Genomic DNA, 27,032 nt, shown 5'->3' on the forward strand with positions numbered 1-27,032 from the left:
ATTTCGGTCTGTGCACGTCTGCAAAAAGCTTGTTCAAATAGTACTCCCAGATACAGCTTGCATAAATAAACGCCATCGTGATACGCCGTACAGTGGTGCGCGCCTGGATATGAACCGATGGGCTGTGTGATGTGGTCGTCTCTTCGGCATGGTCAAATTGTTTCTTTTACCTATGCTAGCATGGGTCGGTTGCTGGTATCAAGGGTACGCCGAGGATTCAAAAGCTTTGTGGCTACGCCGTTCCTGCTGCTTGAAGTTCTTTTAATGAGATGCCAGTAAAAGTATCAGAGTTTTCTCTGGCTTTATGGAGCATGGAGTAATGTAGCGCCATCCCTGCCCCACCTGTTGCTGCTCACTGCTGGACAGCTGGCTGAAAAAGAGGCATCCCTGGCTTACAACAAAATAGAAATGGATCTCTCTGGCAGCACAACCCAGAATGCAAGAAAAGACCTGGAGGTGGGAAGATGGTGGCGGACCCCCTTTGCAACTTGAAGATGCCGACTTAAATTAAACGTTGCAGTAGTTGGTGTTTTTTTTGTTGCTGCCTCATCCGTTATATGAGTTCCACTGGCTCACCCTGCCACCAGCTCACGGTTCCAGTTGTTAACCATGTCTCCCGCCTGTTTTTGCAGAGGACCAGCTGCCCCCTGGTTTCCCCACCATAGACATGGGCCCACAGTTAAAGGTGGTGGAGCGAACGCGCACCGCTACCATGCTCTGTGCCGCCAGCGGCAACCCCGACCCAGACATCTCCTGGTTCAAAGACTTCCTCCCCGTCAACACCACCAACAACAACGGACGCATTAAGCAGCTCAGATCAGGTAGGTTTCCTCTGCTGAAAGCTCGCTTACCCAACAGGGAGACTTCTTTCTTTCTTTCCTTCTTTCCTTCTCTTTTTTCCTTTCTATCTGATGCGCTCCCACATTATATCCTCTGCTCTTTCATCCTCTTCTTCCTGCCATGATTTAACTTCTCATTTGGCTTTTCATTTATAGGTAATGGCATTGTTCCGACTATTTCCTGTCCTCTACTTGCTGTACGCCCCTCCTGTCTGTCTTTGTCCGTCCCCCTTCGTCCTCCAGTGTTGTCATGAGCTGTTGGGGTTGTTTCCTTGCTGTGTTTGCTGGCTTTCACCCCTAACCTCTGCCCACCTTGCTCACTGCTGTGTCTTTTTTTTTTTTTTTTTTTTCACAAACAATTATTTATTTTTTGCTCTTTCCCCCTGGTTTTAGTCTCCGCTGCATTGGTGCAGTATATTTTAGAACCATCCCTCATTCCTTGCATCTTTTTTAATAAACATTTGGCCACATTCAGAGTCCACAAATGAATGCCCGTGCTTTTAAAGTAGGACAAAAATGCAGAGAAGCAATTTAATTATCCCTTTTTTGTGTCCTTTAATAGATATTTTATCTATGAGCATCTTAGGGCCAAGGAGGAAAAAAAATTTCATTCTTGAAACAAATCAGCCACAGTAGTGTGTAAAACTTCATCAAAGCTTCCCTTTATCTCTTCATTCTTTAACTTTATACAGTGCCATGCAAACAGTTTCAAAAACGTTGAATTTTGTCACGTTATAACCACACAGTTGAGTCTATTTTATTGGGATTAATTGTGATAGACCAACGCAAAGTAGCCCAAAATTGGGATGTAGAGGAAAAGGATAGATGGAAAACCAACACTACGCGTTACCCTGATTACACCATCCCCACCACGAAACATGGCGGCAACATCATGCTGTGGGGAGGACAAATGTCTAATAGTAGTAGAACTAAGGATAGAGGCAGATTTGGGATAATTTAAGAAGGGAAGGAAAAGTTGCTACATGCCACAATAGATTTGAGACTGACATGGAGGCTCATCTTGCCTAAGGACTAGAGCCCTCAATAAACAGCCAGAGCCACAATGGAGTGATTTTGATCAAATAAGATCAAATGTTAGAATGGTCCAGACCCAACCCAAAATTTTAAATCGGTAGCAACCTGACTTGGAAAAAAAATTAAATAAAAAATATATATCTTTTTCATTCTACTTCCTAAATATCCACGGGTGCCAATACAATATGTTGAAGTTTGCGGTTGTAACAAGACAAAATGTGAGGAAGTTTAAAGGGGTGGGAGTACATTTGCAAGGCACTGTAGGTCCCTGCTTTAATGTTGAAATGCCAGTTTTGTTTTCATTTAACATAACAGAAAATCTCCTCTAATTTTTTTAACCACTGCTGTCCAGCTGGTAACCCAGCACCATAACTATTAAAACTGGAAGTCTTGTCTGTTTAACCACCTGTCTTCACAGATGTCATAGCTGTCCTTTTTTTTTTTTGTTTTTAAAACTCATCGTGTTAACCTGACTTGCTTTTTTTCTTCTTCTCAGTAGAACTGTGTCAGATTAACCTTCTAACGTGCGACGTGCAGTTTGCTAAAGCATTAACCAAACCTTGTTAACTAAACGTACTTGAGGAGTATAATCATAATACTTATGCTGTCTTTCTTCTCTCTATATTTTTAAATTCTACAGAATCCTTTGGTAAGTGCTTAGCTCCAAAGCACACATCACCCCCACTAATTTCCATGTTCCAACAACTATTAAAATGCATGGCATGCATTTTACTAACAGATAGCTTAGAATGTCAGGGTTAGAACCACACAAGAACACACTCTCCCCTTACCCTCACGATGTTTAACTGTCTTACTGCTCCTACTACTGCTGCCAGCGTTAATGCCAGCTTATCTTGAGATTTTAACCCCCAAGTTGTAGGCTACTGTGTTGTGAGAGAATATTTCCCCCCTTACAAATATCTTCTCTTTATGCTTTTTTTTGGGTCACATTTTAATGTTTCTGATCTTCTCACAAAGTTCAAAATCAGACAAAAATGACAAATAAATAAATAAATAAGAAGGGAATTATCTGTGATTGGTCCACATTTTTTTAGTTCAGTTTCACCAATAACACCCATGCTCAATCAGTAAATATCCTAAATTATGTATGACAATTAATAAAGAGCCCCCTCGTCCCCCCGCCCCCCCGCCCCCATCCGCCACCCCCCAAATTTTTTTTTTATAATTCTCATTTGTCATCCGGGATGGAAGTAACATTCCCTATAAACAAGCGATCCTCTCCATCAACTATGTCAATAATGCCAGTCAAGTTTTTCTCCTTTCAAAGCTGGAGGTACTGTCCGGAACTACTTCAGTGCAGTGTGTAGTCTTTACTTCCTGGTTCCTGCGCCAATCATATGAGAGTCCCCAGGGTCGGGGGGAGGGGCTGTTGTTTGTGTTGTTCCAGTTTGAAACACTAGGTGTCTTTATTAATGATTTCTCCTTTTAACTTGATTCATGCTGCAGCCCTGCAGCACAACATAAACCTGCAAGTCCTCCATTGAGTAGTTCAAAATAGGGATGGGTACCTTTCACATTTGAACCGATAAGGTACTGAGACCCGGTACCTGGGAATCGATACTGGTGCTTAATGGTACCTATTTTTGGTACTTTTGTGTGTTTATGTAGAAGTAAATGTTAGTTTATGAATAAAGTCTCTACATTTTCCAGTTTAACATATTTATTTCTCAATATTTACTTGTTTGGATCTACAAAAGAACTTTATTAAATAACTTGTGAACTATGATACATTGCCTGAATCCACAGCACATAAAACACAATTTTAGCAAAACAACAGTTATCAGGGGCACAGAGTGAGCGGAGACAAATATGGGATTGAAGCTGTGTGAATAAAATACAGGCAATTGTTTTAGTGCAACATTTTCAGAGAAGAAAAAAACTACATTATAACATATTGTGTCCCGTTTTGTAAATCAGGGCGGGATACATTCGGCTCTCCTCTCTGCCCTGACTATAGGCGAGATACAGGACGAGGCAGCAGCTAAGACAGTGTTTGTGGGAAGAGCTCACAGCAGCAAGAAAGTTGCTAGATTTTTTTTGCCGGTTGCTTTTTTGAAAATGGTAATTGGATGGGTCTGAAAAAAATATAGCGCCAAATTGACTAAATTGGCAGCAGTGACCAGGTGCTTTCTCAGATTAGAAGTATTCCCACCGCTGTCCTTGTTCTTCGCCTCTCAAATATTGCAGCGAGTGGAATCTGCAGCACATTTAGAAAAGTGGAGCCCTACTTTCCAGCGCCTACTATCAGCCTTGCTTGCTTTGTATATCGGAGCAGCGGCTACTCACGTCATTATGCTCTTGTGTGTGCCATGCTGTGTTTATGTTCGGCACGGACAATCTCCCACTCTTCCACTCCCTCAGTGTCACAGTGATGCGTTTAGGTACCAAAACATGGTACTGTTTGATTTTACGTGAATTGGTAACCGGGTAACGGGATTCGGTCGGTACCTATAAAAATACCAAATTCGGTACCAATCCCTAGTTCCAAATAACATTAAAATTAAGAATGCACAGTGGCCTAGTCAAAGCCTGGACCTAAATATGTTTCATAAGCTGTGATGTGACTTCAAATAAACCTGTAATTTCCCTCTGGGATTATTAAAGTATTTCTGATTCTGACTTATTCTTGAAAACCCTCTAAAAGACACAATTACAAAAACAGATCTGCAAAGAACAACAGGTCATAATTTTCCCACAGTAATGTGAATACCTCATTGCCAGTTACTGCAAATACAGCTGTTATGTCCAGGGGTTTCACTTGGGATCAGGTATTTTTGGATTGTTTTTTTTGTTTTTCTTGAGACAAAAAATCACGATCTGAAAACTGTATTCCCTCAAGTTGTTATTGTCTGATTTAAAAATTTGTTTGAGATCCGTTACATTCCGATGCAACAGAACAAATGCACAGCAGAAGAAATCTGAAAGGGGGTAATTATTTTTTTCATAGCATTGTAAGTACTGTCACATACTGACCCGAGTAATAATCTGTCCTCACATGTTTGTTCCTCACTCACTTCTCCACTATTTTAATGTTTTAACACCAGCACCTCAGGTATGAAAAAATCCCCAAGAGCTTTTAGGGAGGCGGCCAGCTTTGCCTCTAGCTCAAGCCCAAAGGTCCGCTTTCAGACTCATGAAAGTCTTTTCCCCTTCAGTAGATGGTCTTCAGAAGCCACTTTGAAAATAAAAAAAAAAACAGCACCACCTCCCCCCCACGTGTTTCACAAGATCTTCTCTCTGACTTTATCGTTTTTCTATGATGAATCCTGTCTTTTCTCTGCCAATAGAGTACAGAAAGCAAAGTTCTCTCTTCTTCTCTCTCCTGTCTCTTTCCTGTAGTACCTTTATTTACGTACCCTGTTAAATCTAATTTGATTCTTCTTCCAAAGCCCCCAGCCTCTATCTACTCGTACTAATGCTTCTTCTTTCCAATCTTATTTGCATTCATATTATCCACCCAGGTGGTACGCCAATAAGAGGTAAGAGTGCTGAACTGACGTTCACAGAATGAAAATAATACAAATTCATTCTTGCTGTCAAGCCATCCGTACACCCCCATTTACGTCCTGTTTACAAAGACCGAATCCCATTTCGTTCATATGGACCCATCCTCCTTATTTGTCCTGGTTTTGGTTGACTAAAATTGTATTTCATCATCGTGTCTATGCATTATTCACTCCTTTGTGTTCTTGTTTTTTTCCTTATTCTTTTAGCTCAGTTGTGATATGCTTGCCCTGGCTCTAATAAGCATATACAATGACGATTATATTTTTTTTCAAAACTGTATTTTAATGCTCATTTTTTTTTGTTTTTGTTTTTTTTTTTTTCCTTTTTTGGCCATAGCCAATCATGTGTCCCTCTTTTTTGTCCAACTAAAACAACCAAGCATTTTTCCCCCCTTAGCTGTTTCTTGTTCAGCACTTTAAAAAAAAAAGAAAAGAAAAAAAAGAAAGCGCCATGCACAGATGCTGTGGAATCAAGACAACACCACCTCTCCTGCGTTTTTCCTCCCAAAGACTTCTTTCTATCTTTGCAAACTATTTTTTTTTTCCATTTCTTCTGTTTGCTTTCCTCTCCTGTACCTCTACAAAAAAGCCCAAACAACCACTTTTTTGATAAAGTTTCTACGGTGCTTTTTTTTCCCACCTCCCTCTTTCACCTATTTTTCTTACTTTTCTTGTATTTTTTTTTTTAAATCTTTTTTGACTTTTTTATATTTATTTTTTTCTTCAGGGTTTGGGGAAAAGGCAAACTGTAGAGTCTGGCGAGGACCTGATTGGCTCATTTTTGCCGTGTGACATGGAGCGGGAGAGTTGTTGATGCATAAAGCCCTTTTTCTTTGAGTCATGTGACACCACACTGCTGATCCCATTGGTGGATTTTTATGGGTGTCTTTTTGTGGCTTAACACAAGCTAAAGCAGTGGTTGGTTATACTTTCTTGTTGGCTCGGACCGTATTTTGAATTTTGTCTTCTAATACAATTGCATTTTATTTTTCAGCTAAGGGTTGTCAGAAGGTTGTAAGTTGTGTCGACATACATTTCTTGCTAAGATTTGCATGTCAAACCTTTTGCTAGAGGGTTATATGTTGGTTCTGCCTGAATTAATGATTCAATAAACATTTTTTTCCAGATAATCTGAGCAGCAACATATTTTTGCACATGCTGCCGTTGTTTTTTTTTTTTTTTTTACCTCCCTTTTTCCAAAAATACTTCATCCAGGTGAAGTCCAAATTATCCTGTAGGCTGAATATTACAACTGATCTGTGATTGAATATGCTAAAAAAAATCACACCTAATTATTCTTTTTGTTTTGTTCTTTTAAATTGTCCTCCCTTGTTGCGCTGCTTTCTTATACTGTAAACCTCTTTTGTTCGATCCATGTTTCCCTGAAGCAGTATCACTCATCCCCATAATGACCAGTCCCGTGACATGTTGTATATTGATGGGCTCGCCCCTCCTCTTTAAAGTCAAAATCGGCCTTTTTTTTATTTTTTATTTTATTTTTTTTGTTGTCGGCGCTAGGCATGGGTTAGTATAACACTCTCACCGTGTAATAACTCTGAGAAAGATACCAGGGTTTCCTTGTGTCAAGGTATTCGGACAACAATTTTAAGCAAAAACGCTGAAATTGTTCTTGCGGCTGCGAAGATAAGCAGAAAACGTGAAAGTTGAGCTATTACAGTTTTATCTAAAATGTATTTATTGATATTTTGCATTTGATACCCAGAATTAACCTAACATACAGAATAATTATATACAACAGCACTTTTGTCTTTAAATGTTTACACTTTTATAACTTTTTGCAGTTTTCTTTACAGGGCAGAACAAGCATAACAACCTGATGGCAGATGTTTAATTAGTCAGTTTTAGTGTGTCAAATGTAACTTTAAAACAGCATTTCCTTTATATGTTATGCATATTGTCAAAGCCAGATATTTACATTCACTCTATAACAACCACCTTTCTTACATCGTGGCATTAAATCATCCTTTTTTTTTAAAGGTCACTTACGCTCACTTATTTCTAAACGGCAGAAAACTGAGGCATAAGTTTACATACACTAAGATTACAAACCTAAGTCCAGTTAAGGATATTCTGATTCTGACACACATGTAAGTGTATTTTAAGACAGCTTCTTTGACACACCGTTCCCTTGTGCAACATCACTGAACAATCTCAAGAAATCAGCCAAGATATTTTTGGACATCCACTAGTCAGTTTCACCTTTGGATACAAATTGCAAATGCCTGGGGGTGCAGTCTTCTTCTGTACACACAAGTATAAGTGTGCAAGACATAAACGTGTTTTGGTGTGAAATCACCCCAAACCAAAAGCAAAGGACGTAGTGTAGATTATGGTTGAAGCTGTTTAAGAGAAAGCCTTAATCCAACGAGGAGCAAGCCTTTTTTCCAACATGGCATGAAAGACCACTAAAGCAAAGTGGAAGGCATTAGTCAAACAGAAAACACCAGATTTCTGTCTGCAAATACACTCTGGGAAAAATAAGCTAATTTCCGAAGACATTACCTCAGTTCTAATCAAAGGGAAACTGAAGCATTTGGCCATTTCCTACTATTTGGATTTTTCCTACAATTTAAATTTGTAGGAAAAAGGGGGAAGCTTGAATAGTGGAACTGTGGAAGGATACTCAAACCATTTCACCCTAGTCAAGAAATATATATCTAACATTATTTTTGGCAAATAGAAAAAAAATGCGTAATTATACCAGATTTAAAAAAATAAGTTTAGTTTTATTTGACGTCAGACAGCGAGGGTCAAAAACGGTCGTGTAAATGTCTGGTTTGAAATGTTTGTATATATATTATATTTGAACTAGTTTTTTGTGGAGTTTAACTTCAGTGATGCTGGTGCTCCATTAGATTCTGCACCATCAATGTTAAAATTTTTGCAAACACTCATTTGTTTGTCATGAAAGCAAAGAGAAAGGGCCGCAGCCTTCTTTCGGCCAGCTGCTTTTCAGTGTGCAGCAAAAGTTGCTTTTAGACCAGAACCTTTTAAAACCTTTGGATACCTTGACACAAGAAACCAGCCCATGCCTAATTGGCACTGAGATGAGCATCTTTTTTGACACAATCTATTTTTTTTTTTTTTACTCAAAAGATCAAAATAATGAATACTTGCTATCAAATATGATAGGGGAATACTCTTTTTTTTGAGTTGTTCTTTTTCTTCAGTTTCTTTTTTACATTACTATTCTGCTCTTTTGTTGGTTTGCTATTCTAAGCCCTGACAATGAAGATCATTTTAGCTGTATTGCAATGTTTTGCATGGTTGTTATTAGCAGCTGTCCATCTGCAATAGGAATCCCCATTTGAATTGAGTTATACGATAACGTTTAGCAGATAAAGTCCAAAAAATCTAATGTTTCCGAAGCGAGAACATACAAGCCAACCCCAGACATGAAAGGAGAATAAAGAAGATAAGCAATTTCCCGTTGTGTCCCAAGTTGACCACATGCATTTTGTTGCCCTCGTTTATTATTCCGACTAGGAGCCCTGCAGATAGAGCACAGCGAGGAACCGGACCAGGGGAAGTATGAGTGCGTGGCGACCAACAACGACGGGACTCGCTATTCTGCCCCGGCTAATCTTTACGTCAGAGGTAGGAAACGCAATTTGTGTTCGTCTTAGCCATTCAAATCGCTTGATAAGGAGCGTTTAAATACGACACGTAGTCCGCGAGGGTACGTGTGCTGTGAGGCCACTGTAAGTATCCCCTATTACGGTTTGTTTTCTGTTCCTTGCACTTGACTTACCTGCACTGGTTTGAACCTACAATATCTGCTCTGTTATGTTTCCGGTCCGTTTATGTTGATTTTTCCTGAGCCTAACACAAGTGTGGAGACTGCTTGAAGCATTTATCTACTAATTGCTTTAAAAAAAAAAAAAAAGCTGACTGTTGGAGTCGGTGGAAAGACCTCCTTCATCAGCGGCACCCGTGAAAAGATCCTCTGTTTTCCCCTCTTCCTACTGATAAACACTAAGACACCTGTAATCCCATTACTGAGGATGCAACCTAAAGGAATCGAGAAACTGCATTTAATATTACTCTACACATCTTCTTTTTTTAATAAAATACATAGTTAATTTGCTACGGTTCGAAACCATCCATGCAGCAGGCGGAACAGAACTGTGGATTTTTTTTTTTTTTCTCAAATTATCATTTTCTCTGGTTAAACAGAATTCACTGTTACTTAATTTTACCTCACAACAGCGGTGGCTTTAAATCATGAAAACAACAAAGTACAGTTCTAATACTATCAAATGTATTTTAAAATGACCAGCAAAATACTTTGCACTTTCATTACTTGTTTTGTTTATATTCATAGAATATCGTTTGCTTGTTTTTTTTTTATTTATTTTTTTTAATTGTTGGTTTACTTTTTGAGGAGCTTTCTGACCTCATTTCCGCAGTTCTTGTCACCTTTCAACCCAGTTCAAAGTTTTGTTTGCTTTCTCACTGCAGAAGCTGTGTGGCCATTTACAATTTTAAAACCTGCTTTTTATTGGGCCTTCTTCAGTGTGGACTATAGCTCAATAAAAATAGGATGCCTCTGGAGACTTTAATGTTACATTTATTGCATTTCTTTGGTATAAAATGAGCCGTCTACCATGAGGTATTTAGTACTGATGCTGGTTCAGCTGGTGCTCACCTTCAGTATAGGGGTCACAAAGAAAAAACTAAATTAAAATGTATAAAACTTAATTCAGGGGCAAAAGCATATTTTATTTTTCTTGCACCAACCCCATTAATTATTTGAAGCACCAACTCTATCACCTCTGTTGTACAATGACACACCAATGTATAGAGCAAGGCGCCTTAATAGCGTCTGTTACCTTTTTCAGGGGAATTAAAAACTCTTGAGAAAGCTAACGTTATCCACCATAAATGTTGTCTCTTACACTTAGTGAGGCACCGGGGGAAACGGGCTTTGTTGCAACAGCCAAGTGAAATAACAGCCCAAAAAATACACAAGTGTAGAGTACTGTAAGGATACAGAGATGAATCTGAATGTTCAAGCAAAACAAAGGAAATGCATAAATCTGTGGGAAAACACAGAATTACGATACAAATGCCCAGACACCAGTTAAAACTGAACGTTTTCTGCTGGTGAACTTCCTTAAATATTAAACCACAGCCATAAAGTCCCTATTGGGTGCCTTTAGAAAAATATTTCAGGTGCAAATCTCATAGAAATTCTCTTCTGTTGTGACACAGTTTGAACAGTGAGTCATTTTATAACTGTGCAATGGTTTCTGGTAAAAAAAAAAAAAAAAAAAAAGACGAGCTGACAATAAGAGTACTGCTATTATAAATTCAGTGGGCTGGCCACATGTCCCCCTGTCCAGCTCCACTGCTGTCATATCCCTTGAAATCCAGGCACCTCCCACTCTTGATGAAAAGAGACAGGCAATTCTTTACCTACAGCCATTCTTGTCTTAGTTTGGGGTGGGATGCGCTGATCCAACAGCGGTAAAAACAAATGTGGGTACTTGAAGGAGAAAGAGAGGGGATGGCCTGTTTTTTAAGAACCCCCCTAATGACCATCAACTACCAGATTCATGGCCATCGCATTCTTCTGGCAGTGTGAAAGCAGACAAACAAAGAGAAACTGCTCTGTTTTAGAGCTATCTTTTGTCATATACTGCAAAAGTTATATGGTAAGCTTATCAGCTACCGACCTTCCAGACTAATTTATAGAAGAATGAATATATATATCCATGAGCTAATGTCATGGCTTCGGTCAGGGGTCTCAAACCTCAGTCCTCAAAGGCCGGTGCGATGCAACAGGTTTCACAGGTTTTTGCTTCAGTACCCTAGAATCAACAAATTTTGTCACTGGTGAGGCTCTAGAGCACGTGTGCATGCTGAGGAGACAATCGAGCCATCTAATTCACGTGTACCGGCCCCCGACACGTTATAAAGTTGCAGGACATCGGCCTTCAAGGACTGGAGTTCGACGCCCGGGCTACAACGTGGGTCAAGAGTGAGTAAACGCGACTTCAAAGGTTTCGGCTCCGATAAGGTTGTCGCTGTTGGTTTGGGGGAGATACACGGGGCTCCCTTTCGCCTTAGAGGATTTAAGGTCTTCCTAAATGTTTTCCGCAACATCTGAGCTCCTAGAACATGGCCTTCTTACTCTCTGTGTTCCCTTGTTTTTTCTCCTTCCCTTATTTCGTTTTCGTTCTGCCTCCACACCCCTACATCCTTCAGAGCTACGAGAAGGTTGGTGTGCTTTTTACTTCTTCAACGAGTTACTCCTTGTTGCAATGGGTTTTGCATTCCTTTCATCACCGCGAAAGGGAATCACACGTTCAAGACTTTGCCGCAGACGTTCTTCCGTTTTGCCTCTCAGCATAATGTTCTACTCTGTTGCACATTCACTGTTCTTACTCCTGTTGAGACCGCCACTTGCTCTTCGTCAGAAAGCATGACCGTTCCAACAGGTGGTGCATGTTTGCTTCCTAGAGGCGGAATGGTGGGAGGTTGATCTTTGCATCTGCTCGGCTGTCTATCTGCATGCTCACTTTCTAACCCCCTTACCCCAGCTCCTTACCATGGCTGTGTTCCTGCTTGGGTTGACTCCTAGCTTTCAGGAAATCCGGCCCGAGGAGACGGGAGACTAACCCTGCATAGATAAATGGAAGCATCTCTCTCAGTGTTGTTTCCCATAGATTAAAAAAAAAAAAAAAAAAAAACTGTTTAGGAATTGGCACTAAAGTTGAGCGTCAAGCTGTAAAAAAACAATCCCACCCACGGAGATGATGCGCTCCCTTTGATGAGGATGTCGCTGCTGGAGAAGTCATGAAAGAATGATGCCCTCAGACTTTTATCCACAAGTTTTGACAAATGTAGTGATATTCAAATGAGCGGGATAATATTATGTCTGTGGGAAGCGCGATCCAATTGGATATTAATTAAATATTGAGCGAGCGAAACGTCGTATTTAATAATGCAGGCACTCCCGTTCGATTTCCTCTCCGGAGAGCTGCCGCCCGCTCCGCAGAATGGGCTGCGACAGTTGGCAGCAGGAAGCACATGCCGACGTCGTAGCCGAGTAAAGCGGACGTATCCTTAGGTCACAGAAGCATAAACTAGCGGAAGTTATAGGTGAACAGAAAAAAAATCATTTTTTTCCGCCCTTAGCATCCTATCAAAGATGCTAGTAATCCACCTTGAATGCTACGAGCAGTAACACTGAGGCCACCTGTAAATATGAGCCTTCGCTTTCAGCACCTCTGCTTTGTTTGTTCCTGTGCTCCATTATGCACTTCTTATTAGTGAAAAAGCCTAATCAAGAGAAGCTGCAGGAAAGCAGCGTGCCTAGTCTGTTTTCCTTCTCCCTGTTTGGATTACTAAGACTGTATACTAACCATATTTACAGCAAATCCCCCCTTTAACTTTGCAAAGCCCCACAACTCTTTAATTTTGCCTCCATCCAACCAACCAACCAACCAACATTCCTGTGTGCATGATGGACTTTGGCTCACCTCCAAACGCCATTGAATTCAACCCTGTGTCCATAATGTTATACGGTTTTGTCCGGCTTTAATCTTTCTTCTTTGGGAGACTGCTGTTTGTGATATGTATCCACTGTTGCAGTCAAATGTTATGCATTCTTATCTTTTTTTTTATGTGTCCTGTCTGGCAGTGAAAGCACTCAGATTTGCTTTCTTAGTGCCAAAGAGAGCCCGACAGATTTACTTTCACAACTGGAGCATTTCTGTGCTCCGCTCGATACTCATGCAAAACAAAAAAATGTAAATGTTGGGATTATTTGAAATTCAGTTGACATAAAAACAGAAAGGTAAAAGAGAAAGAAAGGAAGGGAGAAAGGTGAGGCAAAACGTTAAAAGCGAGAAAAGGTGACAAAAATAGAGCACAGGAAAAATAGACTACAACATGACATCCTTGGAGTCTGTTTGTAGATATAGAGAGAGAGATAAAGAAAGAACAACAAAACCAACCAAAAAAGTATCACAGGTACAAACAAGCAACGCCTTCAATCACTGAAAAATACGTAGTATTATTTAATACAAGACTTATATAGTGATAGCCAAAGCTAACTATAGGGTTTATCTGTATAGAAGTGTGTCTGTACGCACCTGGATCCAAGCACCGTCTGAAAGGGGGACTTCTGTAAGTGTGATGGGAAGGAAGGGAAGTAAGAAAGAACATTTGTGACAAAGAGAAAAACGCTGAACACTTAACACATACATTAAGAATGCATGACATTTGACAGTCCTGTTTTATGTTGAAACTGAGCCTTAAACGAACGTGCAAAAAGATCACAGGCTCTAGTTGGAATATGTGCCAATCTACGTAAAGCAAACGGTTGTGTATTTGTTGTGTATGTGCCTGTGTTACATGAAAGTCGGCAAGATTTATTTCTTTATTTTTGCCCAAAAGTTGTTTCTCTCTGCCTGGCAACGCGTGCTGTATACGTACATCTGTGTGAATATGATGTTGTATTTTGTGCATGGTGCTCATGTTGATGTTCACCCATTCACCACTACATCTGCAGAACAGAAATGAATTTTATTCAGTGTCTCAGCAGAGCAGTGAAACTAGCTCTTATATTTTATTTTCTATCCATCACCTAGAATGTTTTCAATTGAATCTTGCAGATGAAAGCTCATCACTGTTATGCCATCGTCTGTTCTATTAATTTCCAAACAATCAAACTATTTGGAAGCAATGCCCAAAGATTTGTTTTGTTCCACATCCATTTCTCTTCTTGGTTTAAGTTCTAATGGTGGATATCTCTTTTCAGTGCGACGGGTCCCACCCAGGTTCTCCATCCCACCGACAAACAATGAGATCATGCCAGGTGGCAGCGTGAATATCACATGCGTAGCTGTGGGCTCGCCCATGCCCTACGTCAAGTGGATGCTGGGGGCCGAGGACCTCACCCCTGAGGACGACATGCCCATTGGACGGAATGTTCTGGAGCTAACTGATGTGCGGCAGTCGGCCAATTACACCTGTGTTGCCATGTCAACACTTGGAGTGATAGAGGCTGTAGCCCAGATAACGGTGAAAGGTAAATGTACTTTATTTGACCGACCTACTGCCGATATACAGATTTTTGTCACTTATGCGTACATGTTAGCAAATTAAGTGAAATTACAAGGGTTTTGTGGTCAACAAGCATGTTCAAATGTTGCAGTTACCTGCTTTGAGGTATCCAAGACAAAATATGGTTACAAGATTCATTAATATCGACAAGATTTGTTGTGGGGGTTTTTTTAAGTATTGTTTAGGCTAGCGATGTCTACTTGGAATCTTTGTCATTTAAGATGAGCTTACTACAATAAAGCTAATAACATCAATGCAATGTATGTTAAAATTGTAGAATAACAGTCTTTCTTCAGTTTTGAATAATCTATATTAATATTTTTCATTATACCCCATTTTATCCAGTCACATTTAATGTTCTTGATGCCTTAGCTTTTCCTTACAGAAACAAATATTTTGTCGCCACCTAAGATTTCTGCAGGACAGTCTTAACACACTGCTCAAACCCACCTTAACTCGTTAATGAGAGCTTTTGATATCATGTGGCTTTGTTTTTTGTTTCTAAAGTTCTATTTAAGCCTATACATGCAGATTTCTGTAAACTCCCAATGCTCCAGCTGGAGCTTTTATGTGGAGCAGGTTGCTGTAGTGCTAGGCTAACATTAGCATGTTAAGTCATGTCAGTTCCTAACATTATTTCGGTGTGGTTCAAGTTAATGGTGTGGGCATTTCTTCCACAGCAAAGTTTTTCTTCTGCTTCATAATGTTAGAGCTTTTGTTTGAAAGTCATAAATTTGAATGAGTTGTGGTTTGGCTGGTCTCAATGCAAATTTTGCCAAAACAACAAAGGAACACAACATGTGGCATGTCACAATATCCAATCAGACAGGAAGGTGCAGCAGCCAATTTAACTTCTTCTTTAATGTGAATGTCATTTTAAAGAGTGAAAAACACCTAGAATGTTAGAGAAAGTGTTTATATATATATATATATATATATATATATATATATATATATATATATATATATATATATATAAAATTTACAGACAGATTAGTCAAAATGTTTCCTATCTAAGGAAACCCAGCAGACTGCATCAAGTCTTGACAAACAGCATTCATTCCTCCTGAAAGAGCGTAGAGCCACTGTGGATAGTTGCCTGCATTTGCTTTGGCCTTGCAGCAATCCCTCATCTCGAGCATCTATTTAGTGACAGAGGACAATTTAAAAAAATGTTAATGGTAAGCAATCATTTTATACAAAAGATTGTATATATAAACTAGAAAAAATAGCATTTCCAGTAAAAAAAAAAAAAAAAAAAAAAAAAAAAAAACTGTGTTAATGCCATAAGGCATAGGTACAAGCTGAAAGTAGCTGAAAGTAGCTGAAAGCCTTAAGTGAAGCAAAAATCCTTACATGGTTTACTAGTAAATTTAGCACACATTTTCAAATACTTAAGATTTTCTAAAACTCTGATAAGAAAGTTTAAAAAAATAATGTTGGAAACTGCTATGTTACATAATCAAAATGCAAATTTTAGATCTGGGTATTGAAGACTTTCAATTGCAAGAAGACATCCATAGAGAAGTGGGTGAGTCTTTCTTCTGGGGTATGTAATTGAAATCCCTGGTTTAAGGTGTGGCAGCATGAAGAATTTGTTTGCAAAAAGTAAACAGTGTAGGCGTTCGGCTGCACAGTAAAGTAGGCAACGTCTTTGGCTTTAAGAGGAAAAAAGCACTATCTGACCAAAAGCTTAAAGAAACATCAATTCTGATTTTATATAAAAATGCAAATTATATAAATAAGCTTAAACATTTAGTGACCTGTTTAAAATTCAAATGGTGTTTCTGGCTTAAAGGGAAGTAGTTACTCAGTCTTTAAATAACACACGGTGTTTGAATAAGTTCAAAGCTCTCCCTTTCCATGGGAAAAATATTTAGGTTATTATTATTTTTTTAAATAGGATATAAGTTATAAGCACCAAATGTCAAAACACACAGCCACAGAATATTCTTAGTGTTGATTGGCTGAAATAAATACATTATGCGAAAGAAGTTAGTTAAAGTAAATGCAACAGTCATAACACTGTATGGACTTCCGGAATTACCATTTCATAGTGATCCTAATGAAAGAGAGTCTTTTGAGAATGTTTTAAAATAATTATCAGATTTGTGTATCAAGAATGTTATCAGTGTATCTTGCAGCTTGTGTTTGTGATTGAAAAATTATCTTACCAGAGACTGCAAGCAGAAACACATGCACCTCTCAATGTCAAACAAGCCATTTCCAAATCATCTCTTAAACTGTAGATAAACTCTGGCTCTAGGCTTGGCACATATGATGCAAGCTTAAAATAATAGCAAAGTACTTCTCTGTCACACTAAAGATTTTCTAAAAGGAAAAAAGAAATAATAATCATTCGTCCCTTGTAATGTACCAGAATAACAACTCAGATACCGCTTTCACATTCACAGAAGAAACAGAATCCAGCCTGCAAATACGCTCACAGTTTAGTATTTGTCTGAGACAAAACATAAAGATACTCACTATATAGCAGCGTGGCAGAGGCTTCCCCCAGTAGTCTGCTTCAGATAGCATATAAACACGATCTATTGCCCTGATATCTTTTGCCCTGCGCCGAGGTGCGGAGAATTAAAGCAATAAATTTACCTGTTTAATTATTAAAGTGATAAAGAGAAATCTAAAGATTAACAACATCAACAACAGCAGCAGCGTAAAATGCTGAGCCTGGATGGCACAACAGTCCGTGGCTTCTAAAATAAATGACAGAGATAAAACTTCCTGCCCTTACATTTGTGTTTTTATTAATATTTATGTGATAATTGTTGTTGCAGCACTACCCAAGGCGCCCGGCACGCCGGTGGTGACTGAGCGCACAGCCACCAGCATCACGCTGACTTGGGACTCTGGCAACCCCGAGCCGGTGTCTTACTACATCATCCAGCACAAGTCCAAGTACTCAGACGACCTGTACAAGGAGATAGACGGCGTGGCCACCACTCGCTACAGCGTGGGCGGCCTTAGCCCCTACTCCGACTACGAGTTCATGGTGGTGGCCGTGAACAACATCGGCCGAGGGCCGCCCAGCGAGAGCATCGAGGCCAAGACGGCGGAGCAGGCGCCGAGCACCGCGCCGAGGCAGGTCCGAGGTCACATGATGAGCGCAACCACGGCGGTCATCCAGTGGGACGAGCCGGAGGAGCCCAACGGGCAGATCATGGGCTACAGGGTGTACTACACCATGGATTCCAGCCAGCACGTCAACCTCTGGGAGAAGCAGATAGTTCGGGGCTCTAACTTCGTCACCATCCAGGGCCTCATCCCGAATAAGACCTACTTCATCAAGGTGTTGGCCTACACCTCGGTTGGCGATGGACCCCTTTCTCCTGAGCTCCAAATTATTGCCAAGACTGGAGGTGGGTTTGCCCCCTTTTTTTTTTGATTTTCTCAGAATGTTAAAGTTGTTACTCAGGGCTTTAAACACAAAAGCATCTCCAGCGTTAAAATGTAAAGTTTTCATTTGAAATCAGGGTGTTTTTGTCTTTTACTTGACTAAAAACAAACATATTTTTGTTCATTTTCATCAATTTGTTTAATATTTCTGAACTACTGACGGTTTAAGTAATTCTGTTCCATGGAAGTCAGTTGTATGGAAATGTGGTTCGATGACTCCTTTAACCAATATTTACTAGCAAGAGGTCGCTTGGAGTCCTTCCGGTTTGATCAACGGTGATATGCCATGACAAATCAAATCAATAATTTTCTTCTGTTATTAATTTATTAATTAAAAGTAGCAAAACTTTAAAATAACAGACGGCAAATCTTTAAAACAAAAATTTTACCGATGAGATTTACCAATGAGATTTTATAACTGGAGCCATGGCCGTCAAAAGCAGAGCTAAAGACGCAAGAAGCTAAAGACAAAGACATTTTCAGGCGGTCTCTTACAGTAATAGCAGGTGATGTTAAATAATATTAGGGCCAACATTTCTAATGCAATGCAAAAATGTGATGCAATGTTTTTTCAAAATAAAGTTTAGGTGTGACCGTCATGTGAGATCTATAAAAGTCAAGCAGAGCCTTGCTGAACCAAAGCAGTTTCCCCTCAGTGTGTTTACACCCTTGATCCTTTAGCCAACTGGCCACACGGACCATCCGTCATTGCTAAATAAACCACAAAACCGGAGCTTAACCGTAGTGGGTTGACTTCAACCCCCCTAATCACCTCAGTCTTTTCACAACACACATAGAAAGCGATGTGGGTCTCAGTTGACACCTTCAAGTGTAGTGAAAGGGACTATAGAGAGTACACACACATGCACACATTTTGGTTTCATGTTATTTTCTTTAAATTGGTTTTTAATACTGCAGCAATGAAAAAAAAGTATTAGTCTGTTGGGTCTTTTAATATAGAGGTACATAAAGTTAAAAGAATATTAGAAACCCTTGAAATGCCCCAAATTACGTTCAGTAATAAAACAACAATATTGCGTATGGTGTATATTTGAGGATGGCATAGAGGTATTTATCAAACAGATAGCCTCCGGCCCTAACCATTCCGCTCTTGTTCCCACAAGCATGACTAAAATCACAACGAATTGCCCATAATGTGGATCATTAATGAACTCATCTCTTGATTTCCAGTTCCCTCCCAGCCGACTGACTTTAAAGGAGAAGCCAAATCAGAAACAAGTATTTTGCTTTCATGGAACGCTCCGGCACAGACGGGACTGGAAAACCAAGTGACTGGATATGAGCTCATGTACAGGAAGAAGGACGACAAAGAGGAGGTAATTGCTTACGATCTTAGCAGTTGGCATTTTAAAGAGTGCGTCCACATAAGAAATAATCTGAATCTACCCAGATTTTGTTTACCAATAACAAAGCTGTTGAAGTTTTTTTTTTTATAGTGTTTCAGGAGTTTTGTGTTCCCCTCTGCTATGCCATAAGCTGGTTGAATATGCTTATTATTATTATTAATTATAATTTGGTATTATAATTTAAATAATAAATCATTCAACTCAAAATTTCGCTATAACAAATATAGTTCAAATGGTGGTGATGTTAGCTATAAGCTTATAAGTATTTATACCACTAATGCATTAGTTAACTTGCTGTTATGAACTCATTTATGCTGGAATAAATGATCAGGTCGGACTGTTAACCGACCAGGTTTATCCAGCAGGCTGTGAGAACCCCAATGTAACTGCAATTAGAGTTTAAATCCTTATTCCTTATCACCATCCAATGATATTGTCTCTGTATTAATATCAGATGTTAACTCCAAAGGAGGTTAGCTCTGATTTCTGAATACCCATGCAACTGTGAATTGGATTGAACACAAAACAATTTCTATTCCGCAGTCGTTGGTTTTATTGAACCAAAAGCAATTCCCTGTTACAGTAATTCTCTGATTCAAACAACTTTGGAATTCTTACTCATTACTAAACTAAAACATGCAAAATATATATGTGGAAATAAAGAACAAAACAAAATAAACAATGGATTAAAATGAGCGGTTAGCAGATCTTAACTTAACTCAAAGTTGTTTAACACCGCCCTCGAGACATCGGCATTTCACGTATCAGCCTTGATAGACAGAACAGCTTCGGGAATCTCACTGGACGCTTTGATGTCTTACACAAAGCTAGTTCAGCTAAGCTACCTACAGTTCAGATACACGTGACCCTCCCAAGATGGCTGCTACGATGACGTATGAGGGGAGGTCCTAATGACGTAACCACGCTTACGCTGATGGGGTAATGCCTCGCTTCGAAAGGGGGCAGCTAACTGGGAGTTTAAAGCAAAGCCCGCGACTTGAGCTCGGACAAAGAGATTAAACTGATAAGGAGAAGCGAAAAGAGAGAGGGGGGGGGGAGCAGGGAAAAGATGAAAAAAAAATAAGGCGGTAACCCACGGCGGGGTTATTGATGAATCACAAATCAACACAGCAAAATCAATTGTAAAATACATGCACATACAAAGAAAATGTTCAGCAAAATAATTCCAACTTCGTCGTGGAATAAAAGCATTAACCAACACCTACAAAGTTCTACGCCTGCCCAGGCACTTCTAAACACCCTGTTGGTGAGACAGAAATGAAAGGGGAAAAACCCCGTTACTTTGAGTTGCCTCGGGGCTGGTCCGGAACGCTCCGAGTGTGGCTTTCTGGACGCGCTTCGACGAGCGCAGTTGTCCACAGGCTGCAGCGGCACGGGGAAGAAGCTCCTTCGTTTCTTCCTCCGGGTTCACAGTCAGTCGCTTTGTTGGCCAGACAAAAGCGGGGTCCTCTTCGATCAGTGGGAGATGCGGCGTCTCTCAGTCTTTTGATCAGAGGGAATTTAAAAGTACTTATTTAAGTCGACCTCCTGTTATAAAGCAGGGAATAACCGTTGCGTCGAAAAATCTCGGTCCAGCGAGCAATCGAACACGTGGCGTGGGAATCAGCTGTGCGTGTCTTCTCGGGTTGGCTAAAAGCCAGGGAAGAAGGAAGCTCATCGTGTGTGATCGGCTTTTATAGCCATCACTATAGCAACCTTATCTTGATCGGCGGCCATTTTGCCGTGTTACGTGATGGGAGTTGGTGGCCATTTTGACCACATTGCATCATGGGTAACGCAGTCCGTTACGTCCCGAATTGATGCCGTTTCCTTGATCGGCGGCCATTTTGCCGTGTTGCGTGATGGGAGTTGGTGGCCATTTTGACCACATGAGTTGGTGGCCATTTTGACCACATTGCATCATGGGTAACGTAGTCCGTTACCGCTTTCTGTCACGTCTGAACTGGCACAACATACCCCCCTTTAGCTTTGAAGAGTGGGATGCTGGTCACAGTCTTTAAAGCTACAACCAAGTCCATTCTGGCGTGACGAAAATCCATTGTGCATGAGTGGAACAACCTAATAGTCTTTCTAGTAGTCCATTGGGATTCATGCAGTTCAGTTCATCATCCAAGAGGAGGAAAAACAAAGCATTCATTGTGCCTGGGTCAGTGACCTAGCCTGGGCAGGACTAAGCTATAGCTAGTCATTTCTATTGGCTAATAAGGCAACAATAAAGTAATAAAAAAAAAGAAATGCAAACTTCACAATCACCATTGTCAATACATTCATTGGTCATCAGGTTTGAACTTTGAACCAAAGAAAGGAGAAAGGGAAAAAGGGAAAGGAAAGAGACAGCGGTTCGTACTTTAATCAGCTTATGGCCTTCAAGGAGCTGGTGCTACGAACCTGGGAGCGACAAAGGTGAGGGCGTCAATCCTGGTTTGCAACTGTTTGATCTGTTTGTATGCTGCATACGCCATCGCGGTAGTGATGGCCCATCCAAATACAAGGAGAACCACAATAATGGTCATAATGTGAGTGTCGGTCGACTCTGTAGCTCTGGGGAAGCGAAGCAGAGGGACCGAGCTCAACTCTGATGGAGTGAGACTGAATTTAATCAGCTGCGTGCCTGCGAGTAAAAGCTGTCTTTCAATGCCGACATCAATGCTGAAATTGTATCCCTTAAAGACATCTATTATTTCAATCTCTGATAAATGGGTTGCTTGGGCATACCCAGTGGATGTCTTTGGTTTTGGTACACAAATCCAAATTAGGGACTAAATAAAGTTTGGGGTCAGCATCATGATAGGCCAATATTGAGGGAGTTTGTAGGTGTACGTGGGTCTCACCTTGCCAAAAACCGACATTCAATACTGATTTAAGCCTATACACATTAGCCCTTTCAATGATGGGAAGGTTTAGCATAAATCCTATCTCCAAGTTGTCAGGATTTACAAATATTGGAATTGCACTACCTAGGCTGTACGCCAGGTGTATTTGTGGTGGTTGCAGTGTTTCACTAGAGGCAGATTTGAGAACCTTTTCGACCAAATCTATTGGTACCAGGTACGGAGGAATCCGTCCTTCAGCAAGGCTATTTATGGATGAGCTAACCTCTCGAGTGAGGTCCTGCATTAAATCTCTAACAACCTGAGTATACATCATGTCATTCTTTACCACTTCTGTGAGCGTTTCCAAAGCAATGCATGGTGTTATGGCTGAGTGTGAAATTATGGACGTGAAGTTATGTATGGACATTTGCTTTATTAGTGCATGTTTAAAATGTCCTAATTAAACATGCACTTGTCCTATTTAATGCTATGCATTGTTCTCTTCGGCGGGGGCGGAGTTAGGCTCCCTTCCCTGCGAGGAGAGTTTGGTGGACGGTTTAGTTTGGTTCGCTTGAACCCATGTGTACTCTGGACTTTGCACGCTGGCTTCTAGGTTCTTTCGAGGCCACGCGAAAGTCGTTCGGAGACGGTCTTTTAAGTCAGTGACGCACTGGTGTGCCGTGTAGACGGTTGTCACACTGACGTCTTCGGGCTGGTAGATGAGATTCAGGGGAAGTGTCCTTTGTCTTCCTGTCATCATCTGGAAAAGTGTCACCCCTGTGGAGCATGGTGAGGTAGAGCGGATTAGCATTAGGACCAGGGGAAGCTTTGTATCCCGGTCCCTGTCATGGCTGCTGGCATGTTCCTTTGACATGCTGACCACGGTGCAGTTCATTCGCTCCACCTGTCCGGATGACTGTGGGCGGTAGGTGATGTGGAATTTAACTTCCACGCCCAACATGTTGAAAAGCACGGTCATAATGTTTGACGTTCCTCTGTCCGAGTCGACGGACAGGGGAAGGCCCCACCGGCTGAAAACGTGATTTAGCAGCAGGGCTGCTGTGGTGACAGCGGTGTCTTTCGGTGCCGGCAAACATTCGACCCATTCTGTGAAACTGCCTGTTATTGTCAAAAGATATCTGTTACCTCTTGACGATTTGGGGACTGGACCGATCCAGTCAGTCTGCAAATGTGACCATGGAAATATAACCCCCCTTTGCTGAAGCAGGGCTCGGTTTAGTGGTCGTGTGGGTTGTAACTGGCTGCAGGTTAAGCAGCCTTGTACATACTCCTGGGTGTCCTGGGCCGTTGAAGGCCAGGACGTCACCTGTGGGAGAGTTGTCAGATTAGCTTTGCAGCTTCTGTGTTCTCCTATTGGTGAGTCATGGACGTGTGTCAGTGTGATCCCAAGTTCGTTTGAATCTTTGGGCTGAATGGGCTGAAACTCATAAAACAGCTCCTTAAGTGCCGTTTCCTCTGTTTCAGTGGTCAGTGCATCAGCTTTTCCCAGCTGTTGCATAATTTCTGTTTCGAAGCCAGGGCAGGGCTCAGTGGGTGAGTCCCAATTCTCTGGTTGATTTGGTGCTGGTTCTGTTGGGTTGGTTGCTATCGCATACACCAACAGATTTCCTTCAGCTTCAAGCGTTGCACCACAAATGGATCCAGCAGGCCGAGCTTCATGTCGCCTGATTTGGATCATGCTGGAAGGAAAGGTAAACACGGTGTCTGGAGAGTCCTGTCTGCCAGTCAAGAATAAGGGCAGGTCTCCGATGACGGGAATGCTCAACTCAAAGTCGTGGAAAGAGCTTTCGATGAGCACCCCAAGAGGTTTCTTCGCCACCACTTGGATCGGCATGCGAGTTGGATTCTCCACTAAAAGGTAAGCTGAGCGGTTGTTCAGCTCAAGCAGGGGTGTGTCAGAGGATTTGGAAATCGGCTCTGTGGAAGGCAGAAATGGTGCTAAAAGTTCTTTGGGCTCCTCAGAGCATGTCACCTGGTTGATAGGGACGGACAGTCCACTTCCAGAAGTGAGGGGCTTGGGAGTCCCCACTTGGGCCCAAAGATGACCATGATAGCAGTCAATGAGTGGGGCTAACCTGTTCAACAGGTCCTGACCCACAAGAAAAGGTTCTGTGTCCAAAGTACATATGTAGATGGGGTGCACCAGGGTCATGTCACGGAAAGTGATGTCTAACCACGCCCGTTTGGTGATGCATGACTGATCCTGAGTGTAGCTAGTGATGCCCACGTTACAGGTCTCCACCTGGAACGGTTTCCCAAGAGACACCATAGCTCTGGTCACCTCATCAAACAAATCTGAGGACATTAAACTGATCTCGGAACCCGTGTCTAAAAGAGCATTTGCAGTTACACATCCTCCGATAACTGTTGAGCAGTATAAGCGATGCGCATTTTCATGATGGTTTAGCTCACCTAGAAACCTTAGAAAAGGGGCTTTCTGATCACCTGCTGATGGGATCTTAGAAGGTTGTTGGTGATTTTTCGGTTGGTCCCCCCCCTTAATCAGATAAACTCTGTTAGAAGGGGAAGCCTGTTCCACGCCTAGTCATGCTGGCTGGGGTTTTGGGCCTGGCTTACCTGGAGGGTCGACAGGATTGGATGATGGCTGGGACGGCTGCGGCGCGATCTGACGCACTGTTTCGGCTAGCAACCTGCGAAAAGTCTCCTCTATCTCCTTTCTCATTGACTCCTCCATGCGCAGGTTCCAGCCTTTGTTGTCATGTGTGCTTTTCGACCTTTCTGGCCAGTCAGTTTGCTTACCGTCTCGGGCTGGATCCGGCCTGTGCCATTTTTGAAACCTCTCACCTTCCATGCTGCCATGCTGACCTCTCCTATCCTGGGAAGCTTTCTTCTGCTGCGGCTCAAAACCATGTTGCTTCTTAGGACCAAATCTAGTTTTAGGTTTGAAGGGAGGCATCTCATGTCCCTCCAGACCTAAACTCTTTTCTGGTTCGGCTTGAATCTGCAGAACCTTTTTATCACTATCGGCTCCTTTGTTGGGCCGGACACGTGTTTCCCATGCCACCTGCGCGTATTTCCTGATTTCCTGCATGGTAAGTTTCTTGGTTCTACAATGCATGGTAACCTCATAACGCACGCTTTCATGAAGATTATGGAGGAACAAAGATTTGAAAGTGTGGTCTTCCTCCAAGCCGGGAGCATTTCGTCCCTGAAAGTAAGCAGCCCGCAAGCGACGGTAGTACTCTTTTGGTGCTTCAGTTCTCTTTTGCTGAATTGCAAAAGCTCCAAGAGTGGCCGAAGCTGGGTCTGTAAACGCCGAATATTCTTCTCTTAAAGCCTGACAAAGAGCTGAATAACGGTCACGTGTAGCTGGAGGGAGGCTTTCTATGAAAACATGGACACTTCTGGACGTGGTTTTCCAGATAAGCTTCAACTTTTCTCGAGCTGAGGGGCTATATAAGTCTAGCAGACAGCGCTCTACCTCTCTGAGATAGTCATCAATGGTGGATTCTGTATTGCTAGGATCAAAACGCTCTATGTCTCGGGCCAGGGACTCAAGTTGACGCATCCGCAGTCCCTGTTCAGGGATCGGAGCTGGTCCATCTGAGTCCTCTCCTGACGACTCCTGCCTGCGGTAACCACGATAGGAGGGAGGCTCCAGTTCTGACCACCTACCTGGCATCGGCGGCCGTTCGTGGGACGCAGGGGGACCCCCCCTGTCATGAACTCTTGTCTGTGGACGCAGTTCAGAGGAGTGGGGTTCACCTGTGTCCCAGGAACGGTGCTCTCGTCGCCCTGGTGGGGGGAAAAGATCACAGCGGACCGTGTCAGGGGTCAGGTGGGAAGCAGGTGTTTTCCCATGATTTACATCATGTGGATCAGTCCTGATTGCCACCCTAAGTTGTTTAGGCATTTCTTTCCGTATCACACTGCTATATCTGTCCTGACCTTCGCTTACCCTTCGCTCAGAAGGTGTCTGGGGGCCCAGTTCATCCAATGTCCTCCAGGTGTGATCTCCATGTTTTCCTTTGGAGTTCTCACACTCAGATCCTTCTGTCTGCAAGCTAATGCGATCCTCCTCTCGCTCCTCTGTGGGATGACAGCTGCCCTGAACACTTCTCTGTTCTAGCTCCCTGATTCTTTCCTCAGCTACGATCCGCATCTCAACCTCTCTGTTACGCAGATCGGTCTCTAGCGTTAACCTTCGGTGGTATAACGCAGTTAATTCACCCAAAACATCTGCTACCAATCTATGTTTAGGTTTGCTCTGGACCTCCTCCACCAATTCCTGAATTCTCCTCTCACAGTCTTCTATGCTAAACTGATTCAGACGGGTTTGTTCGTCCGGTGTCATTTTAAGCAGTGAGCTAATGACATCCTGGGCCTCCATTCCAATGGAATGGTTTGGACCTTCAGCTCCTTTGACTGAAGAACCGCTACTATCCATTCTTTGTCAGCTATGGATAACAACACAACAGGTAACAACCTGTAGTTTAGCTCAGCGCTAAACAACAGACAACAAATAACAACGCTGTATTCTAGCTTAGCACTAGGTAACAACGCATACACTTAAGTTTAGCTCAGCGCTAAACAACAACTGCTAACAACAACTGTTAAGTGGCTTCACTTTAACTGTTAACAGCAAACACGCACTATGACTGGCACTTAACTGCAGTAAGTGGGTTCAAATACGTGCGTTTAATTAGGCTGCGCAGGGGAGAATCAACCCTGCGACTTACAACTCCTTAGTTTTAGGAACGGTTAATATGCTTGTTTAACTTTGAGAATATTAACTTTGAGTGACATGGACCACTAACCTTTCGGCCAGTAATTAAATGATAAAGCTGTGGCTTTGTTTGTGATGCAAGTTATTTCAGAACAGGTGCTCTACACATGTGTGGAAAATAGCAGTGTCTTGGAGCTTCAGAGGTGGCAAAG

The 27,032-nt window shown here is 41.7% G+C and overlaps 1 protein-coding gene across 10 annotated transcripts in view; it reads left to right on the forward strand.

Moving 5' to 3' along the window:
• LOC105927914 (protein tyrosine phosphatase receptor type D) overlaps positions 1-27,032 on the forward strand; it is a 121,546-nt gene that overhangs the window by 33,345 nt on the left and 61,169 nt on the right. For 9 of the 10 annotated variants that reach the window (XM_021317699.2, XM_012864913.3, XM_036146516.1 and 6 more), the window contains 8 exons: positions 633-821; positions 2,515-2,523; positions 5,357-5,374; positions 8,909-9,019; positions 11,633-11,644; positions 14,193-14,462; positions 17,293-17,874; positions 19,103-19,248. In XM_021317699.2, the coding sequence (XP_021173374.2) occupies positions 668-821; positions 2,515-2,523; positions 5,357-5,374; positions 8,909-9,019; positions 11,633-11,644; positions 14,193-14,462; positions 17,293-17,874; positions 19,103-19,248 (1,302 nt within the window). In that variant the 5' untranslated portion in view covers positions 633-667. The remainder of the gene's footprint in view (positions 1-632; positions 822-2,514; positions 2,524-5,356; positions 5,375-8,908; positions 9,020-11,632; positions 11,645-14,192; positions 14,463-17,292; positions 17,875-19,102; positions 19,249-27,032) is intronic. The other variant, XM_036146514.1, reaches the window with a different exon arrangement.

The sequence above is a fragment of the Fundulus heteroclitus genome, chromosome 14, assembly GCF_011125445.2.
Source record: "Fundulus heteroclitus isolate FHET01 chromosome 14, MU-UCD_Fhet_4.1, whole genome shotgun sequence".
Classification (NCBI taxonomy): domain Eukaryota; kingdom Metazoa; phylum Chordata; class Actinopteri; order Cyprinodontiformes; family Fundulidae; genus Fundulus; species Fundulus heteroclitus.